This window comes from Oncorhynchus keta, chromosome 30 (assembly GCF_023373465.1).
Source record: "Oncorhynchus keta strain PuntledgeMale-10-30-2019 chromosome 30, Oket_V2, whole genome shotgun sequence".
In the NCBI taxonomy this organism is placed as follows: Eukaryota; Metazoa; Chordata; class Actinopteri; order Salmoniformes; family Salmonidae; genus Oncorhynchus; species Oncorhynchus keta.
This window is the reverse complement of record NC_068450.1, coordinates 9,455,146-9,477,660: the sequence shown is the minus strand read 5'-3', so window position 1 is coordinate 9,477,660 and position 22,515 is coordinate 9,455,146. Positions and strand designations below refer to the sequence as shown.

At 44.7% G+C, this 22,515-nt stretch overlaps 2 protein-coding genes across 53 annotated transcripts in view; both read right to left on the bottom strand.

Moving 5' to 3' along the window:
• Nucleotides 1-1,297: 1,297 nt before the first annotated feature.
• The window catches only part of LOC118373490 (arf-GAP with Rho-GAP domain, ANK repeat and PH domain-containing protein 3), a 69,998-nt gene continuing 48,780 nt past the window's right edge, over nucleotides 1,298-22,515 (bottom strand). Inside the window, exons 15-35 of one of the 50 annotated variants that reach the window (XM_052487448.1) lie at nucleotides 22,052-22,205; nucleotides 21,785-21,887; nucleotides 21,137-21,335; nucleotides 19,246-19,309; nucleotides 18,814-18,977; nucleotides 18,279-18,491; nucleotides 17,962-18,070; nucleotides 17,153-17,300; nucleotides 16,347-16,415; nucleotides 16,195-16,269; nucleotides 13,316-13,433; nucleotides 12,513-12,641; nucleotides 12,192-12,328; nucleotides 11,924-12,042; nucleotides 11,404-11,467; nucleotides 11,066-11,209; nucleotides 4,552-4,590; nucleotides 2,366-3,422; nucleotides 2,304-2,334; nucleotides 1,994-2,055; nucleotides 1,298-1,962 (exon numbers count right to left, since the gene is read on the bottom strand). In XM_052487448.1, coding sequence (XP_052343408.1) covers nucleotides 2,946-3,422; nucleotides 4,552-4,590; nucleotides 11,066-11,209; nucleotides 11,404-11,467; nucleotides 11,924-12,042; nucleotides 12,192-12,328; nucleotides 12,513-12,641; nucleotides 13,316-13,433; nucleotides 16,195-16,269; nucleotides 16,347-16,415; nucleotides 17,153-17,300; nucleotides 17,962-18,070; nucleotides 18,279-18,491; nucleotides 18,814-18,977; nucleotides 19,246-19,309; nucleotides 21,137-21,335; nucleotides 21,785-21,887; nucleotides 22,052-22,205 — 2,525 coding nt within the window. In that variant the 3' untranslated portion in view covers nucleotides 1,298-1,962; nucleotides 1,994-2,055; nucleotides 2,304-2,334; nucleotides 2,366-2,945. Of the gene's footprint in view, nucleotides 3,423-4,551; nucleotides 4,591-11,065; nucleotides 11,210-11,403; nucleotides 11,468-11,923; nucleotides 12,043-12,191; nucleotides 12,329-12,512; nucleotides 12,642-13,315; nucleotides 13,434-16,194; nucleotides 16,270-16,346; nucleotides 16,416-17,152; nucleotides 17,301-17,961; nucleotides 18,071-18,278; nucleotides 18,492-18,813; nucleotides 18,978-19,245; nucleotides 19,310-21,136; nucleotides 21,336-21,784; nucleotides 21,888-22,051; nucleotides 22,206-22,515 lie in introns of all 50 variants that reach the window. The other 49 variants (XM_052487459.1, XM_052487427.1, XM_052487435.1 and 46 more) reach the window with 49 other exon arrangements.
• LOC127913877 (uncharacterized) lies at nucleotides 4,702-8,570 on the bottom strand. Of its 3 annotated transcripts, XM_052487474.1 has the most exons (3): nucleotides 7,730-8,570; nucleotides 6,527-7,477; nucleotides 4,702-6,323 (listed from the first exon to the last, which is right to left on the bottom strand). In XM_052487474.1, the coding sequence occupies exon 3, from the start codon at nucleotides 6,174-6,176 to the stop codon at nucleotides 4,929-4,931; it is 1,248 nt and encodes a 415-aa protein (XP_052343434.1). In that variant the 5' UTR covers nucleotides 6,177-6,323; nucleotides 6,527-7,477; nucleotides 7,730-8,570; the 3' UTR covers nucleotides 4,702-4,928. The 3 variants fall into 3 exon arrangements, with proteins under 3 accessions (XP_052343434.1, XP_052343436.1, XP_052343435.1); XM_052487476.1 differs by lacking the exon at nucleotides 7,730-8,570 and having other exon boundaries at nucleotides 6,878-7,505; XM_052487475.1 differs by lacking the exon at nucleotides 7,730-8,570 and having other exon boundaries at nucleotides 6,581-7,504.

The following is a 22,515-nucleotide window of genomic DNA, read 5'->3' as shown; positions in this document are numbered from 1 at the left end:
GAGGTGATTTAGAGTGGGCAGAGAAAATGTTAAAAAATAAGGACGATTTAATTTGAACTAAAAAATGATTAGTCAAAAAGACAGGTGCTGCTGATAATACTGCCATCGTCGTGGAAACAGAACACATGTATGTGCTGCTGCTGTCTGGCTAAAAAGAGTGATGTCATCAGATACGTAGGCTACAAAATAGTCAGACCGATTCGCTCGGTTTTGCTCTGACTCTTTTTCTGGTGACAAATTCAAGTGGCTGAAACCAAGGAATGTTGGTGGATGCACAACGCACTGTTTGGATTATGGAATTATTTCTGATGAAGGTGCAAAAGTAACCTACTTAAAAAAAATATATATATATATATATAAAGTATTTTGTTTGACAATCAGATGGAAAACAGGTTGTGTTCATGGCACATTAAAAAAAAGGTAAGACATTTTTACAGTTCAATTTACTATAAACCCCATTAAAACAAATTGTGCATATAGGAGGGGTTTTAAACTGGCCTCTGCTAGGGGCGTCCAAATGATTAAGTCCGCCCTTGGAAACGTGGAGCGAGAGGGGGTGGGGGGAGTGGTAGAAGCGTCGGCATCAGGGAGGGATACACTTTAAAAAAACATGTGTATCCATTCGAGCTTGAACAAATCTAAACCGGTATCAAGGATGGAAAGCTGGAAATAAAGATTTTAAAAAGAAAAATGACCTTTGGCAACAAGTAATAAAGTGTAACATTCATTATTTATCCCCGTCTTTGACCACGAGGAAGATAAACAGATGAGGAAAGCCTTCTACACATCCTGGTTTAGTGATTTGTTTTAACCTTTTTCTAAATATAGATCTGTCTCAGGTTTGAAAAGGCTTCTCATTTCAGTGGTCAGCAGAAACAAACGGACGATTATACAGATGACAAAAAAAGGCACTAAATCTCCTCTTCTACCGACCTGGAAACCTCCTCAATAATTTATCATAACTTGTTTCTCTTTAATCTTAAACCCCATGCTAGATTAAAACAATCCACTAACAACAAGGCTGACTATAAAAAAGGAATGTGATTGGACAATAGAAGATATACAGAGAATGGTAATTCTTTAGCATGAGGTGTCACCATCGAGACAGTAAGAAGACCGAAGACCACAAGGTAAAGAAGGAACCATTACTCTGCGTTTAAACATCACTTACTCAGACACTAGTGCCGTGCTGCTTATTACTCTACTTGCATATACAAATAATGTGAAATGATAAATCATTGAAATCATAATTATCAATCCTAAAAAAGTAAAAAATTAAAAGAGATTGGACGCATCATAAAACTAAAAATATCATATTTAATATAGACCTTCATGTAAGCGACGACACAGTGAAATGCTGCATAATGAATATTGAAAGGGTATAAGCACACAGACTAATGTACAATATTTACAGTAAGAATAAAACGAATGGAGGACAATGCAAGCAAATGCATTACAACACACTATAGACACTTGGCAAAGGCAGTCAAATTGTAATATCTTATTGTCTGTTTAGATTGATGAAAAAGGGAGGATATCTTAAACATGGCATATTAACGTAAAAGCAATAGACTTAGTAGTGCAAACATGAAGAATATTAAAATGTAGTGCCACTAACAATCATTATATTTGGCTGTATTCACATCATACAGTGGTGTATATAATACTCAGAATCCATTTGTACTATCTAAAAGACAGTGTGGCATACTGCCACCTTCTGGTCAGACAGTGTGGCATACTGCCACCTTCTGGTCAGACAGTGTGGCATACTGCCACCTTCTGGTCAGACAGTGTGGCATACTGCCACCTTCTGGTCAGACAGTGTGGCATACTGCCACCTTCTGGTCAGACAGTGTGGCATACTGCCACCTTCTGGTCAGACAGTGTGGCATACTGCCACCTTCTGGTCAGACAGTGTGGCATACTGCCACCTTCTGGTCAGACAGTGTGGCATACTGCCACCTTCTGGCCAGACAGTGTGGCATACTGCCACCTTCTGGTCAGACAGTGTGGCATACTGCCACCTTCTGGCCAGACAGTGTGGCATACTGCCACCTCCTGGTCAGACAGTGTGGCATACTGCCACCTTCTGGTCAGACAGTGTGGCATACTGCCACCTTCTGGTCAGACAGTGTGGCATACTGCCACCTTCTGGTCAGACAGTGTGGCATACTGCCACCTTCTGGTCAGACAGTGTGGCATACTGCCACCTTCTGGTCAGACAGTGTGGCATACTGCCACCTTCTGGTCAGACAGTGTGGCATACTGCCACCTTCTGGTCAGACAGTGTGGCATACTGCCACCTTCTGGCCAGACAGTGTGGCATACTGCCACCTTCTGGTCAGACAGTGTGGCATACTGCCACCTTCTGGCCAGACAGTGTCGCAACACACTGGAATATCTGGGGCTGTCTTGAAGCAAAACTCTGCTTTTGTTACTTTCACAGCTTTTATTTAAAAAAAAACAAAAAAGTTTGTTGATAAAGTTGATAAAATATTATTGAAAATAAATTAATACATTAAGAGACTGTAACGCATTTCTATTTAAAATCCAGTTGTTTAAAACAAAACAAAAACAGTTGAATGCCTAATGCATCACCACCAGACATGAGAGAAGCATCCATTTCTCTTCTCACTCAAGAGGTTTAGTAAACTATGAAAAAAAAACAAATGAAAAAAGGCATCCCCCATAGTTCATAGCTTAAGCAATTAGCAAGGATGTTATAATCCAATAAGCATCTTTCAATATAAAACAGATCTGTACATACCAGTGATAGAACAGTACTAGTTTGTAGGACAAAACAAGTAAATGGTTATTCCTATCTGATTATGTATTTTTGACACACCACCCAAACAAATGGGTTGTGTCCGTACTCCCATGCTGTTACAGTCTTCTGTCTGTCTGGCCTGAGTCTACAATACAAGTGCACACATCTCTTCTTCTCCTCAGTTGGCGTTCTTCTCTCCTGGTGGTTTCTCCTCATTCTCTGTCTTCTTGGTGAAGACAGAGGACAGTTCCTGGAGGAGCAGCTCCTGAGAGGGGGTACAGGGCCTGTGCTGCTGCCTCCTCCTCCTCGGCACTGGCTGATTAGACTCCTGGAGGTTCTCTCTTTCACCCAGGACCAGGGTATCCAGAGAACCAGCAGGGGGCAGCAGACCCTCTCCTCCCAGTCCCAGAGAGTGAACCGGGTTGGGGCCGATCATGCGGTCCAGGGAGCCCGTCTTCCGAGGGCCCAGGATGAGGTTCAGGGGCCCGTCAGGGACCTCCTGGGTCTCTGAGGTGTTGTTGGAGAGGAAGCTGGTCTCCAGGGACTTGAGGACCTGCAGGCCGAAGTCTCCTACTTCCTCATACAGAGGCTCTGGGGGTTCTGGGGGTTCTGGCTCTGGATGCTCCTCGAAGGAGTCCTGCTGCACCTTCATGGGCTGGGTGGAGGAGAGGGGGAGAGGAGGAGAGGAGGAGAGAGGAGAAGAGAGAAGGGAGAATGGAGGGAGGTAAGAAACACTCTAAATTTGAACCAAACTCTGAGTTCTTGGTATGTTTGAGCTCTGGAAGGTCCAAGACAAATGCAGAAGTAGAACTATTATAATAATGAGGGGGTTGAGATGTAACTATCTGTTAGGAACTTTAGGAAGGTATTAAGGAGATGATCTGCCACTACAGTGACAAAGAAAGACGTGGGGTTCATTTAAAAATGGGACAAACATGGTAGGGAGTTACCCTTCTTCGACAACAACGTTAAAAACAACAGACTTCCTCTTATTAAGGTCTGGCCATTGTTCTAGAGCCTCAAGCAACAACCTCAAGACAATTACTCAAAACACTGAGGGACAAAAGAAAAATACAAGTAAAACAATTCCCATGTCAATACATTTGGGACTTGGGGCTGGGTTAGTTCCAGTAGGTACACCAGTAGACTAATAGCCACAGCAGACTGTGTCCTGTAAAACACAAGAAGGTACTTCACTAAGCCTCTCAGACCTCCCCATCAAGGCAAAGGGTCATAGAACCTGAACAATACTGGAGAACAATATATCCTTCCCAGTCCATCCTGTTGTCTACACTTCAGAAATCCACATCAACATCCTGATGCTCTAATACCAGGAAGTCGGGGCTTCCATCAGGAAGTGGAGGCGTGGTTGAGTCAGATATAGTCCCTGTATAAACCAAGGGAATGTCTATACACAGACAGACAGAGAGAGGCTTTGGAGAAATGTTAGTTATGCAAGTTAGGAGAGCATTAAACAAGTCCAAAAGCAACCTTCAAAATAAACATTATGTTCTATTTTCATCCTTAGCTTCTTGTTAGATGACAAGTCAACAAAAGGTAACACATTTGACATTTGAGTAGTTTAGCAGACACTCCAGAGATAGTTGCAGCAGTTCCTCACTTCCCATACTGGTCCCCCGTGGGAATCAAACCCACAACCCTGGTGTTGCAAAGCTCTATGCTCTACCAACTGAGCCCTCGGGATGAAGTATGACGATTCAAAATGGCACGCAAAGCAAACATGCAACATTGAAATGACCGAGCACCAGGGTGTGAATACTTACAAAGAACATGGAGAGAGTCCTTCTAGCGTGAAGCTTTCGCTGCAGAGGAAGACAAAAAGATACCAGCGTACCCCGTGAAATACAGTCATTTAAGTGACGATGTCAGAGAATCCGGTGTTTGGAGGATATATTGGCATGGGCGTTGTTGGGCCCGAGACTTGGTCTGCAAAACCGTGCCAAAATATCCTCCAATCACAGACTTCTCTGACATCATCACTTTTATACAACGGGTTACCAACATATTACAATAATGAGTCACATAATTTTCACTAAAAACTTTAATTTTCATTTGTTTATTCATACTGTTTAATCCTTTCACAAGATATAGTCCCAACACAAATCTAGGGTTGATACCTAAGCCATTTGGATACATTTATTCATAAGAATGAGCTAATGATGCACGATTTCACCTGGTATTGGAAATGTGCGGTTTCCTCAGGACACTGTTGTTCAGAGGAGCTAGCCAACAACACAGCCAACAACACAGCCAACAACACAGCCAACAACACAGCCAACAACACAGCCAACAACACAGCCAACAACACAGCCAACAACACAGCCAACAACACAGCCAACAACACAGCCAACAACACAGCCAACAACACAGCCAACAACACAGCCAACAACACAGCCAACAACACAGCTAACAACACAGCTAACAACACAGCCAACAACACAGCCAACAACACAGCTAACAACACAGCCAACAACACAGCTAACAACACAGCCAACAACACAGCCAACAACACAGCTAACAACACAGCCAACAACACAGCCAACAACACAGCCAACAACACAGCCAACAACACAGCTAACAACACAGCTAACAACACAGCCAACAACACAGCTAACAACACAGCCGACAACACAGCCAACAACACAGCCAACAACACAGCTAACAACACAGCTAACAACACAGCCAACAACACAGCCAACAACACAGCTAACAACACAGCCAACAACACAGCCAACAACACAGCCAACAACACAGCTAACAACACAGCCAACAACACAGCCAACAACACAGCCAACAACACAGCCAACAACACAGCCAACAACACAGCCAACAACACAGCCAACAACACAGCCAACAACACAGCTAACAACACAGCCAACAACACAGCCAACAACACAGCTAACAACACAGCTAACAACACAGCTAACAACACAGCTAACAACACAGCCAACAACACAGCCAACAACACAGCCAACAACACAGCCAACAACACAGCTAACAACACAGCTAACAACACAGCCAACAACACAGCCAACAACACAGCTAACAACACAGCCAACAACACAGCCAACAACACAGCCAACAACACAGCCAACAACACAGCCAACAACACAGCCAACAACACAGCCAACAACACAGCCAACAACACAGCCAACAACACAGCCAACAACACAGCCAACAACACAGCCAACAACACAGCCAACACAATCATTTCAAATTGTAGCTGGAAAGACGGCAAATTAGCTGCTTTTTGTTTAGTTTGACCTGTTTTCCACTGACATTTCTTTGTATGTGTACATAAAAAAAATGCTGATTCATGATTTTGACTGGTTGAGAAAAGCTGCCTGCCTTTCTGCCTCTCCTGGACTCCCAACCCCGACACATTCATTTACTATGGGACAGCTGGAGATCTCATTTACTATGGGACAGCTGGAGATCTCATTTACTATGGGACAGCTGGAGATCTCATTTACTATGGGACAGCTGGAGATATCATTTACTGTGGGACAGCAGGAGATCTCATTTACTATGGGAGCTGGAGATATCTGGGACAGCAGGAGATCTCATTTACTATGGGACAGCTGGAGATCTCATTTACTATGGGACAGCTGGAGATCTCATTTACTATGGGACAGCTGGAGATCTCATTTACTATGGGACAGCTGGAGATCTCATTTACTATGGGACAGCTGGAGATCTCATTTACTATGGGACAGGAGATCTCATTTACTATGGGACAGCTGGAGATCTCATTTACTATGGGACAGCTGGAGATCTCATTTACTATGGGACAGCAGGAGATCTCATTTACTATGGGACAGCTGGAGATCTCATTTACTATGGGACAGCTGGAGATCTCATTTACTATGGGACAGCTGGAGATCTCATTTACTATGGGACAGCTGGAGATCTCATTTACTATGGGACAGCTGGAGATCTCATTTACTATGGGACAGCTGGAGATCTCATTTACTATGGGACAGCTGGAGATCTCATTTACTATGGGACAGCTGGAGATCTCATTTACTATGGGACAGCTGGAGATCTCATTTACTATGGGACAGCTGGAGATCTCATTTACTATGGGACAGCTGGAGATCTCATTTACTATGGGACAGCTGGAGATCTCATTTACTATGGGACAGCAGGAGATCTCATTTACTATGGGACAGCTGGAGATCTCATTTCAATATTGAAACAATGTTGCAAATGTCAGGGATAGACAGCAAGTTTTATATAAATCTCCACTATTGAAAAACAAAATGTTAGTCTAAAAGAAATTAGAGATAATGTTTAGATGCTTTTTACAGTGGAGATAAAGTTTATAAATTGCCTGGCTGGGCTGATGAGACAGTGGATAGCATAGTGAGATGAAACAGAGTAAATATCCCTCTAGTGGTGTGGGGGCTGTGCTTTGGCAAAGTGGGTGGGGTTATATCCTTCCTGTTTGGCCCTGTCCGGGGGTGTCCTCGGATGGGGCCACAGTGTCTCCTGACCCCTCCTGTCTCAGCCTCCAGTATTTATGCTGCAGTAGTTTGTGTCGGGGGGCTAGGGTCAGTTTGTTATATCTGGAGTACTTCTCCTGTCCTATTCGGTGTCCTGTGTGAATCTAAGTGTGCGTTCTCTAATTCTCTCCTTTCTTTCTCTCTCTCGGAGGACCTGAGCCCTAGGACCATGCCCCAGGACTACCTGACATGATGACTCCTTGCTTTCCCCAGTCCACCTGGCCGTGCTGCTGCTCCAGTTTCAACTGTTCCGCCTTGTTATTATTCGACCATGCTGGTCATTTATGAACATTTGAACATCTTGGCCATGTTCTGTTATAATCTCCACCCGGCACAGCCAGAAGAGGACTGGCCACCCCACATATGCTCTCTCTAATTCTCTATTTCTTTCTCTCTCTCGGAGGACCTGAGCCCAAGGACCGTGCCCCAGGACTACCTGACATGATGACTCCTTGCTGTCCCCAGTCCACCTGGCCATGCTGCTGCTCCAGTTTCAACTGTTCTGCCTTGTTATTATTCGACCATGCTGGTCATTTATGAACATTTGAACATCTTGGCCATGTTCTGTTATAATCTCCGCCCGGCACAGCCAGAAGAGGACTGGCCACCCCACATAGCCTGGTTCCTCTCTAGGTTTCTTCCTAGGTTTTGGCCTTTCTAGGGAGTTTTTCCTAGCCACCGTGCTTCTACACCTGCATTGCTTGCTGTTTGGGGTTTTAGGCTGGGTTTCTGTACAGCACTTTGAGATATCAGCTGATGTACGAAGGGCTATATAAATAAAATTGGATTGATTGATTGATTAAATAGGCATTTAAACATCATAGTTTTAGCCGGTGGTAATTTGTGGAAAAGACACAGGCTGCACTGTGGTTTTAACCAATCAGCGTCCAAGATTAGACCCCCCGTTGTATTATAAACAGAGACCGTTTCCCTGACCCAGATTAAATCTATCGCTGTTCAAAAAAATAAAAAAGGTGCTTTGCCTTGCTTTTTGCCCATAGTCTTAATCTGGGTCAGGGAAACAGGCCCATAGTGAATGCTGTTCAGTATACTGATAGTATTTGAGGGATACTGGATATTGAATAGTACAAATACTAGACACTAAAGAGTTACAGAAAGGGGAGACTTTCAAAGTTTAAAACATCAACCCAAATGTGCAGGCTCCCCACACTAGGTTCAATTGGCTAAAGGCTCCCCACACTAGGTTCAATTGGCTAAAGGCTCCCCACACTAGGTTCAATTGGCTAAAGGCTCCCCACAATAGGTTCAATTGGCTAAAGGCTCGCCACACTAGGTTCAATTGGCTAAAGGCTCCCCACACTAGGTTCAGGTGGCGAAAGGCTCCACACACTAGGTTCAGTTGGCTAAAGGCTCGCCACACTAGGTTCAATTGGCTAAAGGCTCCCCACACTAGGTTCAATTGGCTAAAGGCTCCCCACACTAGGTTCAATTGGCTGAAGGCTCGCCACACTAGGTTCAATTGGCTAAAGGCTCCCCACACTAGGTTCAATTGGCTAAAGGCTCCCCACACTAGGTTCAATTGGCTAAAGGCTCGCCACACTAGGTTCAATTGGCTAAAGGCTCGCCACACTAGGTTCAATTGGCTAAAGGCTCCCCACACTAGGTTCAATTGGCTAAAGGCTCCACACACTAGATTCAGTTGGCTAAAGGCTTGCCACACTAGGTTCAGTTGGCTAAAGGCTCGCCACACTAGGTTCAGTTGGCTAAAGGCTCGCCACACTAGGTTCAGTTGGCTAAAGGCTTGCCACACTAGGTTCAGTTGGCTAAAGGCTCGCCACACTAGGTTCAGTTGGCTAAAGGCTCCCCACACTAGGTTCAGTTAGTTAAAAGACCTTTGCTTGAAAAACGAGAAAAAAAGTTGTTTGTCTCTTTTGAGATGCCGTAGCAACAACATAATCAGTATACACTTCCTCAATATAGTCCAAATTAAATCAACAAATCTGTAATTTAATTTGTTGTCTTTTTGCCAAGGAGGTCTAAGTTCCACAATTTGACATCTAAGATGTTTGGTGCAGTTTTTCTCAAGTGAAAGAATTTGCATTGAAAACTAGTCATCTCTCATTGAATGACAACAAACACTTAATTGAAGTATCTCGTCCATAGTTCCCACTCCTACTAGGAATAGTACTGTTGACCAATCACCAACGAAGGGGCATAGACTTCGACGACTAACGAACTTCCACTTGCCTCAAGAAAAAAATAAAAAATTGTGCGCGAACTGGAAAAAAAAACCTTCCTATAACACCAAAACGCCACAAAATGTCATAATACATGAGCAAACTGGGAAGCATGCGAGAGGCTTGTATATCCTGCAAAACCATACCAGAGTCTGATTGGATACGAGCATAGACGAGTGTAAACGTACCAGAGTCTGATTGGATACGAGCATAGACGAGTGTAAACGTACCAGAGTCTGATTGGATACGAGCATAGACGAGTGTAAACGTACCAGAGTCTGATTGGATACGAGCATAGACGAGTGTAAACGTACCAGAGTCTGATTGGATACGAGCATAGACGAGTGTAAACGTACCAGAGTCTGATTGGATACGAGCATAGACGAGTGTAAACGTACCAGAGTCTGATTGGATACGAGCATAGACGAGTGTAAACGTACCAGAGTCTGATTGGATACGAGCATAGACGAGTGTAAACGTACCAGAGTCTGATTGGATACGAGCATAGACGAGTGTAAACGTACCAGAGTCTGATTGGATACGAGCATAGACGAGTGTAAACGTACCAGAGTCTGATTGGATACGAGCATAGTCGAGTGTAAACGTACCAGAGTCTGATTGGATACGAGCATAGTCGAGTTTAAACGTACCAGAGTCTGATTGGATACGAGCATAGTCGAGTGTAAACGTACCAGAGTCTGATTGGATACGAGCATAGTCGAGTGTAAACGTACCAGAGTCTGATTGGATACGAGCATAGTCGAGTGTAAACGTACCAGAGTCTGATTGGATACGAGCATAGTCGAGTTTAAACATACCAGAGTCTGATTGGATACGAGCATAGACGAGTGTAAACGTACCAGAGTCTGATTGGATACGAGCATAGACGAGTTTAAACATACCAGAGTCTGATTGATACGAGCTGACAGAGTCTGATTGATAGAGTTGCTCTACCAGAGTCCATACGAGCATCTGATTGGTACCAGAGTCTGATTGGTCCCAAACTACCAGAGTCTGATTTGAGAGATATCTACCAGAGTCTGATTGGATACGAGCATAGACAACACCGGAGTGTAAACATCACCAGAGTCTGATTGGATACGAGCATAGACGAGTGTAAACGTACCAGAGTCTGATTGGATACGAGCATAGTCGAGTTTAAACGTACCAGAGTCTGATTGGATACGAGCATAGTCGAGTGTAAAACCAGAGTCTGATTGGATACGAGCATAGTGAGTCTGATTAGATAAAGTGAAACAGACAGAGTCTGATTGGATAGTACAAATCGAGTTTAAACGTACCAGAGTCTGATTGATACGAGCATACGAGTGTAAAAAGAGTCTGATTGGAAGCACAGCATGTGAGTGTAAACTTTAACCAGAGTCTGATACGAGCATAGTCAGTTTAAACCCAGAGTCTGATTGGATACGAGCATAGTCGAGTGTAAACGTACCAGAGTCTGATTGGATACGAGCATAGTCGGGTGTAAACAGAGTCTGATTGGATACGAGCATAGTCGAGTGTAAACGTACCAGAGTCTGATTGGATACGAGCATAGTCGAGTTTAAACATACCAGAGTCTGATTGGCTGACAGCATTGTAGAGTTGCTCTCATGTCCATCCCCTCTGATTGGTACTAGGGGCATGGTCCCAAACTTCTGTTTGGAGATATCTGAGGAGGAGTGACGCCTCAACACCGGAGGTCGGGGGTCATCATTCTGTTAAGAGGGAAAACGAGTGAATCCAAATGAATCAAAATAGAATTGAATAGATAAAATGAAACAGACAGAAGTACAAATCTAAAGAGTAGAGGTGTTACACCTACAAAAAGATAGGGGAAGCACACTGTGAATCCTTTAAAAGTGATACAACACAACCCATAGAGTTGGGGGGGAATAGCTCCACAACATACCTGTGCTTTGAGGAAATTGGTGACCCAATCCCATAGGTCAGACTCACAAAAGCAACAAAGGTACCTGGGAGACACAAAAACACAAAAGCAGTGATTGGCTCTTAAAAAATGGGAGGGGAAGGAGATGTCATTTAAAGGGGAGAGGGAGGAGATCTCATTTAAAGGGGAGGGGAGAGGCAGATCTAAAACAAGACATTCCACCCTCCCTCCCTTAAACAACGTAGTTCACTTACATAATATCATAACACCTGATGTCATGCAAAATCATTCACTACAATAAACAATGAGGAATGCTAAGAGGAATGCTAAGAGGAATGCTAAGAGGAATGCTAAGAGGAATGCTAAGAGGAATTTCAAATACCTGAGAAAACATGGTGTATGTCCTATAGGAACACGTTTCAATCTTATCCAATAGAAGTTGGATTCAAGATTTCCAGACATCCTGTGCAATGACCCAAATAATGTGTAGCAAGATAGTGGTATTTCCTTTCATTGCTAGACATGAGTTTAAAACACTTACAGTTGCTGTTTTTCCATCATGAGAGTAAAGCCCCATCTAGTGGGGGGTTTCAGCTTCTTTCGAATTCCCATGTAGATCTTCATAGATTTCAGAGGCCATTCCTTTTCCGGCTTGATGCTCTGAAATGACAGACATGTTATACAGTCAGAAAATATTTATAGGAAAGACCAACTGACAATCACAGATCTACCTGTGATAACGACATCGAGTCCAAAGTAGCGCAGAGTTCCAACGTCAAGATGTGACCGTGACGTGAGAGCAGAAATACCTTTTTGTCCTTCAGCAGTAGCAGCTTGTGATCTTTGATCTGAAAGGTGTGTTCCTGAAAGACTTTTCCGTGGAGGAGTTTGGGAGGCTCTTCACGACACTTCAGAACTCCCATCTTCATTATTTCACTCTTGTAGGCTGTGAATAGAAAATCTAAATTGTAATCCTACGGTCTCCAAATAATATGTCCCGTAAGAGCAACAAGAAATTGGGCTGACTACAAATCGACGATCAAAAATCAAAAGAGGGTCATTTGATTGTGATTGTTTGGATAGATAGACTCAAGCTAATGAGCTATTTCTCTGGTCTGTGCCGTATTCACCAGTGAGGATGTTGATTCCCTCTCCTTTGGGAACTCTCTTCACCACCAGGTAAGCTGAACTAGGATCAGCCATTTTACACCACTGTAGAGCCTGCTCCAGCACCTTCTCTTTGGGGTGTAGGGGCCGCTCTGTGGAAGACAGACAACAGTTTAACATTATATAACAACTATTCCGGGATAGCTTCTCTTTGGGGTGTAGGGGCCGCTCTGTGGAAGACAGACAACAGTTTAACATTATATAACAACTATTCTGGGATAGCTTCTCTTTGGGGTGTAGGGGCCGCTCTGTGGAAGACAAACATTTAACATTATAAAACAACTATTCTGGGATAGCTTCTCTTTGAAACATGAAGACTTTCTCACAGTCCAGCTGTATTTCACAGAAGGTCATTCCAGGACATCAGACTGTATAGTTTCACTTCTGTTTTTTTACAGTGGTAGTTTTATTATTAGAGATAAGTGCTATTTTGAGCTGTTTTTAGACTTTCTATAGTATTTTCCAGTCAGAGAGAGCTAAACATCATGCTCCTCACCCAGTCAGAGAGAGACAAACATCATGCTCCTCACCCAGTCAGAGAGAGACAAACATCATGCTCCTCACCCAGTCAGAGAGAGATAAACATCTTGCTCCTCACCCAGTCAGAGAGAGACAAACATCATGCTCCTCACCCAGTCAGAGAGAGATGAACATCATGCTTGTCACCCAGTCAGAGAGAGATAAACATCATGGTCCTCACCCAGTCAGAGAGAGACAAACATCATGCTCCTCACCCAGTCAGAGATAGTAACATCATGCTCCTCACCCAGTTGTCCTTCCTCTATGGTCTCGAACGTCAGCCACACGTCCTTCTCCCCTGCTGGGATGTTCCTCATGTACAGGACCTGGTTAGTCAACTCCTCAGCACCCATGGTTGGAGATACCTACAGAGAACCAGAACATAGAGAGATATCTACAGAGAACCAGACCGTAGAGCAATACCTACAGAGAACCAGAACGTAGAGAAATACCTACAGAGAACCAGACCATAGAGAGATACCTACAGAGAACCAGACCATAGAGGGATACCTACAGAGAACCAGACCGTAGAGGGATACCTACAGAGAACCAGACCGTAGAGAGATAGCTACAGTGAACCAGACCGTAGAGAGATAGCTACAGAGAATCAGACCATAGAGGGATACCTACAGAGAACCAGACCATAGAGGGATACCTACAGAGAACCAGACCGTAGAGAAATACCTACAGAGAACCAGACCGTAGAGAGATAGCTACAGTGAACCAGACCGTAGAGAGATAGCTACAGAGAACCAGACCATAGAGGGATACCTACAGAGAACCAGACCATAGAGGGATACCTACAGAGAACCAGAATGTAGAGAGATACCTACAGAGAACCAGACCATAGAGGGATACCTACAGAGAACCAGAATGTAGAGAGATGCCTACAGAGAACCAGAATGTAGAGAGATACCTACAGAGAACCAGACCATAGAGGGATACCTACAGAGAACCAGAATGTAGAGAGATGCCTACAGAGAACCAGAATGTAGAGAGATACCTTGTCTTTCTTTCTTTCTTTCTTTCTTTTATTTAACCTTTATTTAACCAGGTAGGCTAGTTGAGAACACCTTTATTTAACCAGGTAGGCTAGTTGAGAACACCTTTATTTAACCAGGTAGGCTAGTTGAGAACACCTTTATTTAACCAGGTAGGCTAGTTGAGAACACCTTTATTTAACCAGGTAGGCTAGTTGAGAACACCTTTATTTAATCAGGTCGGCTAGTTGAGAACACCTTTATTTAACCAGGTAGGCTAGTTGAGAACACCTTTATTTAACCAGGTAGGCTAGTTGAGAACACGTTCTCATTTATAATTGCGACCTGGCCAAGATAAAGCAAAGCAGTTCGACACATACAACGACACAGAGTTACACATGGAGTAAAACAAACATACAGTCAATAATACAGTAGAAACAAGTCTATATACGATGTGAGCAAATGAGGTGAGATAAGGGAGGTAAAGGCAACAAAGAGGTCATGGTGGCAAAGTAAATACAATATAGCAAGTAAAACACTGGAATGGTGTATTTGCAGTTGAAGAATGTGCAAAGTAGAAATAAAAAATAATGGGGTGCAAAGGAGCAAAATAAATAAATACAGTAGGGGAAGAGGTAGTTGTTTGGGCTAAATTATAGATGGGCTATGTACAGGTGCAGTAATCTGTGAGCTGCTCTGACAGCTGGTGCTTAAAGCTAGTGAGGGAGATAAGTGTTTCCAGTTTCAGAGATTTTTGTAGTTCGTTCCAGTCATTGGCAGCAGAGAACTGGAAGGAGAGGCGGCCAAAGGAGGAATTGGTTTTGGGGGTGACCAGAGAGATATACCTGCTGGAGCGTGTGCTACAGGTGGGTGATGCTATGGTGACCAGCGAGCTGAAATAAGGGGGGACTTCACCTAGCAGGGTCTTGTAAATGACCTGGAGCCAGTGGATTTGGCGACGAGTATGAAGCGAGGGCCAGCCAACGAGTGTACAGGTCGCAGTGGTGGGTAGTATATGGGGCTTTGGTGACAAAACGGATGGCACTGTGATAGACTGCATCCAATTTATTGAGTAGGGTATTGAAGGCTATTTTGTAAATGACATCGCCAAAGTCGAGGATCGGTAGGATGGTCAGTTTTATGAGGGTATGTTTGGCAGCATGAGTGAAGGATGCTTTGTTGAGAAATAGGAAGCCAATTCTAGATTTAACTTTGGATTGGAGATGCTTGATGTGAGTCTGGAAGGAGAGCTTGATGTGAGTCTGGAAGGAGAGTTTACAGTCTAACCAGACACCTAGGTATTTGTAGTTGTCCACATATTCCAAGTCAGAACAGTCCAGAGTAGAGATCCTGGACGGGCGGACAGGTGCAGGCAGCGATCGGTTGAAAAGCATGCTTTTAGTTTTGCAAGGAACACATAAAAAAATGCATGTACTTCCAGAATTGATCGCAAGCTACTCCTAGGTGGGCTGCGAACTCCTGGAAGGTGGGCTGCGAACTCCTGGAAGGTGGGCTGCGAGCTCCTGGAAGGTGGGCTGCGAGCTCCTGGAAGGTGGGCTGCGAGCTCCTGGAAGGTGGGCTGCGAGCTCCTGGAAGGTGGGCTGCGAGCTCCTGGAAGGTGGGCTGCGAGCTCCTGGAAGGTGGACTGCGAGCTCCTGGAAGGTGGGCTGCGAGCTCCTGGAAGGTGGGCTGCGAACTCCTGGAAGGTGGGCTGCGAGCTCCTGGAAGGTGGGCTGCGAGCTCCTGGAAGGTGGGCTGCGAGCTCCTGGAAGGTGGGCTGCGAGCTCCTGGAAGGTGGGCTGCGAGCTCCTGGAAGGTGGGCTGCGAGCTCCTGGAAGGTGGGCTGCGAGCTCCTGGAAGGTGGGCTGTGAGCTACTGGAAGGTGGGCTGAGCTACTGGAAGGTGGGCTGCGAGCTCCTGGAAGGTGGGCTGAGAGCTCCTGGAAGGTGGGCTGAGAGCTCCTGGAAGGTGGGCTGCGAGCTCCTGGAAGGTGGGCTGAGAGCTCCTGGAAGGTGGGCTGCGAGCTCCTGGAAGGAAACCCCTGTTCTAGAGAGACTCTTGGAGGGTGGAGAGGCGCCATCGTGTGGCTAAATAATAACAGCACCTTTCATGAAATAAAATCAGAAGATAACCTGTCTCCACTTACCTTGAGTGTGATGCAGCAGTCTGCCATCTTCTTCTCCAGGTACACTTCAATGATCAGGTCACCTGCTTGGGACAGCTGCACAGACAGGACACTGTGTGTTATAACCCTTTACAATGTGTTATAACCCTTTATGAATCATTTATAACATGTACCTGTGTGTCCTTCCAGGTGGTGATGAGGCTGAGCTCCAGTTCTATCTGGGTCTGTTGCTCCTCATCAATCTGAACAAAACACAATTAAACATTTCCTGATTATTCATTAGATTATACAGAACAGATTGACCTGGACCATGTTCAGTAGGGCACACTGCAGCAAAACAATTAGCAATAGAATGTGAACATCTGTGTTTTGACTGGGCAAGTTCAGGTAGATAGTACCTCCCCGTTTCAATCCATTCAAAATTATTTCTACCTATGGAACACAACCCTGATTTCTAAGTGATAAATTTGAGCTTAGACGCTCTCTGGTTAGACTATACTCACATCAAGACAGACAGTTGTCTATGAGACTATACTCACATCAAGAAAGACAGTTGTCTATGAGACTATACTCACATCAAGACAAGACAGTTGTCTATGAGACACTAGTCACATCAAGACAGACAGTTGTCTATGAGACACCAGTCACATCAAGACAGACAGTTGTCTATGAGACTATACTCACATCAAGACAGACAGTTGTCTATGAGACTATACTCACATCAAGACAAGACAGTTGTCTATGAGACACTAGTCACATCAAGACAAGACAGTTGTCTATGAGACACTAGTCTAAGAGAGAGAGAGAGAGAGAGAGAGAGAGAGAGAGAGAGAGAGAGAGAGAGAGAGAGAGAGAGAGAGAGAGAGAGAAGAGAGAGAGAGAGAGAGAGAGAGAGAGAGAGAGACACATCAAGACAGACAGTTGTCTATGAGACACCAGTCACATCAAGACAGACAGTTGTCTATGAGACACTACTCACATCAAAGATATACAGGTAGTTGTCTATGAGGTCCTCAACGATCTTCACTTCGTGTTCTCCTTTCCCGTCTGTCTGGAAGAGGCTAGGGGCGAACAGCAGGGACAGATTCTTGGTACACATCTGGTTCAGGTCTGCACACTTCTGAACCCTGGGACCAAGAGAGAGAGAGAGAGAGAACACTTCTGAACCCTGGGACCAAGAGAGAGAGAGAGAGAGAGAGAGAACACTTCTGAACCCTGGGACCGAGAGAGAGAGAGAGAGAGAACACTTCTGAACCCTGGGAGAGAGAGAGAGAGAGAGAGAGAGAGAGAGAGAGAGAGAGAGAGAGAGAGAGAGAACACTTATGAACCCTGGGACCAAGAGAGAGAGAGAGAGAGAGAGAGAGAACTGAACCCTTCAGAACCCTGGGACTGAGAGAGAGAGAGAGAGAGAACACTTCTGAACCCTGGGACTGAGAGAACAGAACCCTGGGAGAGAGAGAGAGAGAGAGAGAGAGAGAGAGAGAGAGAGAGAGAGAGAGAGAGAACACTTATGAACCCTGGGACTAAGAGAGAGAGAGAGAGAGAGAGAGAGAGAGAGAGAGAGAACACTTCTGAACCCTGGGACTAAGAGAGAGAGAGAACACTTCTGAACCCTGGGACTAAGAGAGAGAGAACAAATAACGGTAAAAAGTTGACAGTTGCCAGTGAGGCTGTCTAAACATGAAAAAGTGTCCTGTTTCGGGTTGGGGTCAATTCCATTTCACTACAGGAAGTCACTCTGCTTAGTTGCTCAACTTTAAACCTGGTCCAGTTTGAGGCTCTACTAACCTGTAGAGGTGGCTGATGAGAGCAGCCAGGGTAGTCCTGTTGACTCTAGGTAAACTACGGATGATCTCCTTGTATCTGTCGAGACGCTGGTTCTTATCTTTGGCTGTTCCTATAAAAAGACACAAACAGGAAGCAGTTAGATTTCAAAACGATACATTGTGGGACATCCTGACCAGCAACAGCTTGATGGAAGCCCTATAATTCTAAAGGGAACCAAGAGGACACATCTTAGAAAACAAAACAAAATAGTAGCTTCATATGTGTGCTATCTGTGATGGTAACTTAAAATCTCTTTTGCCAGAGACACCTGTACTTACTGACAGCCTCTTTCCATAGCTGATGCAGGTCAGCCATGAAGATGGGGTCATCGATCTCCCTGAAGAACCTCTTCAGCACGTCAGTCACATCCTCGATGAAGTTATCCCCGATCCGGAGCTTGACGTTGCGAGCATCGTTCCTGAACTCCTCCATCAGTAGTTTGATCCTGGACGTGGCTCCGTTCTTCCTGTAGATCCCCTCGTGACCCAGACCTGACGAGCAGATCACACATCAGATCCAGTACATCAGTCATCAGCTAGTATCTCCTGTCTCTGACTGGTGTAAAGTACAGCTAAACTGGAAACCCTTCAGCCCGCAGGCCACTGCAGAGTTAGATGGGAATGGATGAACCATTTATAAACCCCTTTATATACTTAAATAAAAGAATCACCTCCACTGAAAATGCATTAAATGCTACGGATCCACAAGATCCCTGGAAAACGTGCCGTTTTGTCGTTGATAATGAAGAATCCTCTATCCCTTACTATACTGTGTAAGGGAACAGAATACAGACTATCCAGACTCCTCCCTTACCATACTGTGTGATGAAGGCGATGCAGCTGTCTACGATGATGGGGATATCATTCCTGCTGAGCTGCTGTTCTCTCAGGGTGTTGCCCTTCCCTCCAGCAGCTCTCTGGATGTCTGCGTACCACAAAGAGAAGTCTAACCGACCCATCCCCTGGAGGTGTAGCGTCCTGGGGGAGACATGTCGATACTCAGAAGTGAAGGTTCAGAGAAAATAAACTCACTCTGAATCCGGCTCCTAAAAACTCATTTACATGGTCAGATTAATTTCATTCTGGAAATCCCCCCCTAGCTGAGGGTAGAATTGGTGGGGAATGGAATTTCCAGAGTGACAATAATTTGACGATGTAAATGAGTTTTTAGGCACCAAACTATCCACGATATGTTGACACATGTATAATGACAAAAAGAGAAAAGGCAGAGAGACTGAAAACCAACCTTCCTTTTTCAACCAAAACCAGAATTTCCTTCTTCTCATGGTTTTGGTTCTCAGTTACTATACCTAGGAGACAAACACAGAACAAATGGAAGACGGAGCAAATCACTCATCAGCAGACAGTTGCTCAAACAAACGGTGCTTGGTGTAGTTAAGGCAGAGAAATGTCCATGACCAAGCTGGCAGTCGGCTTTTTCTTTATAGTCGGATGGGTTTTGAATGACTATAGTATCGCCTTTACTGGCAGTTTATCCAGAAAATGTGAGGAGTTACCAAACGTTGTGGCCAAACGTTTAGAGAATGACACAAATATTAATTTCCACAAAGTTTGCTGCTTCAGTGTCTTTAGATATTTTTGTCAGATGTTACTATGGATACTGAAGTATAATTACAAGCATTTCATAAGTGTCAAAGGCTTTTATTGACAATTACATGAAGTTGATGCAAAGAGTCAATATTTTTCAAGACCTCTGCAATCCGCCCTGGTATGCTGTCAATTATCTTCTGGGACACACCCTAACTGATGGCAGCCCATTCTTGCATAATCAATGCTTGGAGTTTGTCAGAATTTGTGGGTTTTTGTTTGTCCACCCGCCTCTTGAGGATTGACCACAAGTTCTCAATGGGATAAAGGTCTGGGGAGTTTCCTGGCCATGGACCCAAAATATCGATGTTTTGTTCCCCGAGCCACTTAGTTATCACTTTTGCCTTATGGCAAGGTGCTCCATCATTCTGGAAAAGGCATTGTTCATCACCAAACTGTTCCTGGATGGTTGGGAGAAGTTGCTCTCGGAGGATGTGTTGGTACCATTCTTTATTCATAGCTGTGTTCTTAGGCAAAATTGTGAGCGAGCCCACACCCTTGGCTGGAGCCCACACCCTTGGCTGAGAAGCTACCCCACACTTGAATGGTCTCAGGATGCCTTACTGTTGGCATGACACTGGACTGATGGTATCGCTCACCTTGTCTTCTCCGGACAAGCTTTTTTACAGATGCCCCAAACAAACGGAAAGGGGATTCATCAGAGAAAATTACTTTACCCCAGTCCTCAGCAGTCCAATCCCTGTACCTTTTGCAGAATATCAGTCTGTCCCTGATGTTTTTCCTGGAGAGAAGTGGCTTCTTTGCTGCCCTTCTTGACACCAGGCCATCGTTCAAAGGTCTTCGCCTCACTCTGCGTGCAGATGCACTCACACCTGCCTGCTGCCATTCCTGAGCAAGCTCTGTACTGGTGGTGCCCCGATCCTGCAGCTGAATCAACTTTAAGAGACGGTCCTGGAGCTTGCTGGACTTTTTTGGGTGCCCTGAAGCCTTCTTCACAACCATTTAACCGCTCTCCTTGAAGTTCTTGATGATCCGGTAAATGGTTGATTTAGGTGCAATCTTACTGGCAGCAATATCCTTGCCTGTGAAGCCCTTTTTGTGAAAAGCGATGATGACGGCACGTGTTTCCTTGCAGGTAACCATGGTTGACAGAGGAAGAACAATGATTCCAAGCACCACCCTCCTTTTGAAGCTTCCAGTCTGTTATTCGAACTCAATTAGCATGACAGAGGGATCTCCAGCCTTGTCCTCGTCAACACTCACACCTGTGTTATCGAGAGAATCACTGACATGATGTCAGCTGATCCTTTTGTGGCAGGGCTGAAATGCAGTGGAAATGTTTTGTTTGGGGATTCAGTTCATTTGCATGGCAAAGAGGGACTTTGCAATTAATTGCAATTCATCTGATCACTCTTCATAGCATTCATAACACATGGAGTATATGCAAATTTCCATTGAGGCAGCAGACTTTGTGAAAATATATATTTGTGTCATTCTCAAAACTTTTGGCCGCAACTGTACATTACCACACAGTGCCAGTAAAGCTTTGGTAAGGACAGGAGACTCACTGAGCTCTTGCAGACGTTTAAGGTTGATAATGTCCTCAGCTGCTCCGTCGTTCCCCGGGCAGATGAAGAGGTTAGACTTCTGAAGGACAAAATAGCCCTCTTTCCACTGAGAAGGGTCTCGCATGGCCTTGTAACGCAGCACTCCCACCCGCTCAAACTCCCTCGCTAGCAGGCAGTGGCAGCTTAAAGGTGTGGCGGCCTGAGGAAGACAACACAGGAAGTGGTTCAAATACAGGAGGGAACATTAAAACAGACACATCCCAGGCTAGTACAGTACATAGACAGTGTTGGTTAGAAAGGAGGGCACACTGAACAGACACATCCCAGGCTAGTACAGTAAATAGACAGTGTTGGTTAGAAAGGAGGGCACACTGAACAGACACATCCCAGGCTAGTACAGTACATAGACAGTGTTGGTTAGAAAGGAGGGCACACTGAACAGACACATCCCAGGCTAGTACAGTACATAGACAGTGTTGGTTAGAAAGGAGGGCACACTTCACTGTAAAGGGGTGGGGGGGCTTTACGCAGAGGGACATTACAACGTTGTGAGCTGGAAGAGCTCTAACTACACCAGTAAAGCTGAGAATTGTCCGTATCAGTGTTTCCCGGCATCGCACTCTTTGGGGATAGAAAGTCATCTCATACCTTTCCGATGGCCTTGACCCAACATTGCAGCGCATCAGGAGTTTCCAATCCAAACTGATAGAGCTTCTCTGAGGACAGGTACAGTTGAAACGTATAGAGAAACCTACAACAACACCCAGGAACATAAGTTAGATTAGATAAACACTAGTTGGTAGATACCTGTACACTGAGGGGCAGTGATATAACCTTTTCTCCACGTGCGTGTTTGAAAGAGACAGTATGATTGGCCGCCTACATTAGTTACTGTTCCATGATTGGTCCTCTAACCTGTCAATGAAGCCGTTGTTGTTGCAGGAGTCCGGCCTGCTGACCCCCAGACAGACGATGTCCTTGACGTTGATCTTCATGCTAGGATCAGGACATCGGTCAGACTCGTAGAACAGAAGAGACCTCTCCACCGTGCACCAGTACTTCTGGAAATCTGGGGTGGGGGGGGGAATAACAGCAAAAATATAAGCCGTTTCTTTCTACAATAGTCTAATGTTGCCGTACTTCATAACCACGCTCATCCCTCGGCTATTAGAGCGAAACAAACGTGAAGAAGCCTGGAAATCGTGGTCCTTTTAAAATTAAAATGAGGGATTTTTATGATGGGCTCTGTTTTTAAAGAGAAATAAACTACAAATAACTATGAGTAACTTTCTAAATCACAAAACTCTGTTTTACTGTAGAGACTCCAGCCACTAACAGTGAGTAGTGGATTTCCTAACAGAACAGTATTGGCCCAGTCA

What these genes read in the sequence shown, in the direction of transcription:
- LOC127913877 (XM_052487474.1), bottom strand. Translation starts at nt 6,176, where the DNA reads ATGAATGTGTCGGGGTTGGGAGTCCAGGAGAGGCAGAAAGGCAGGCAG.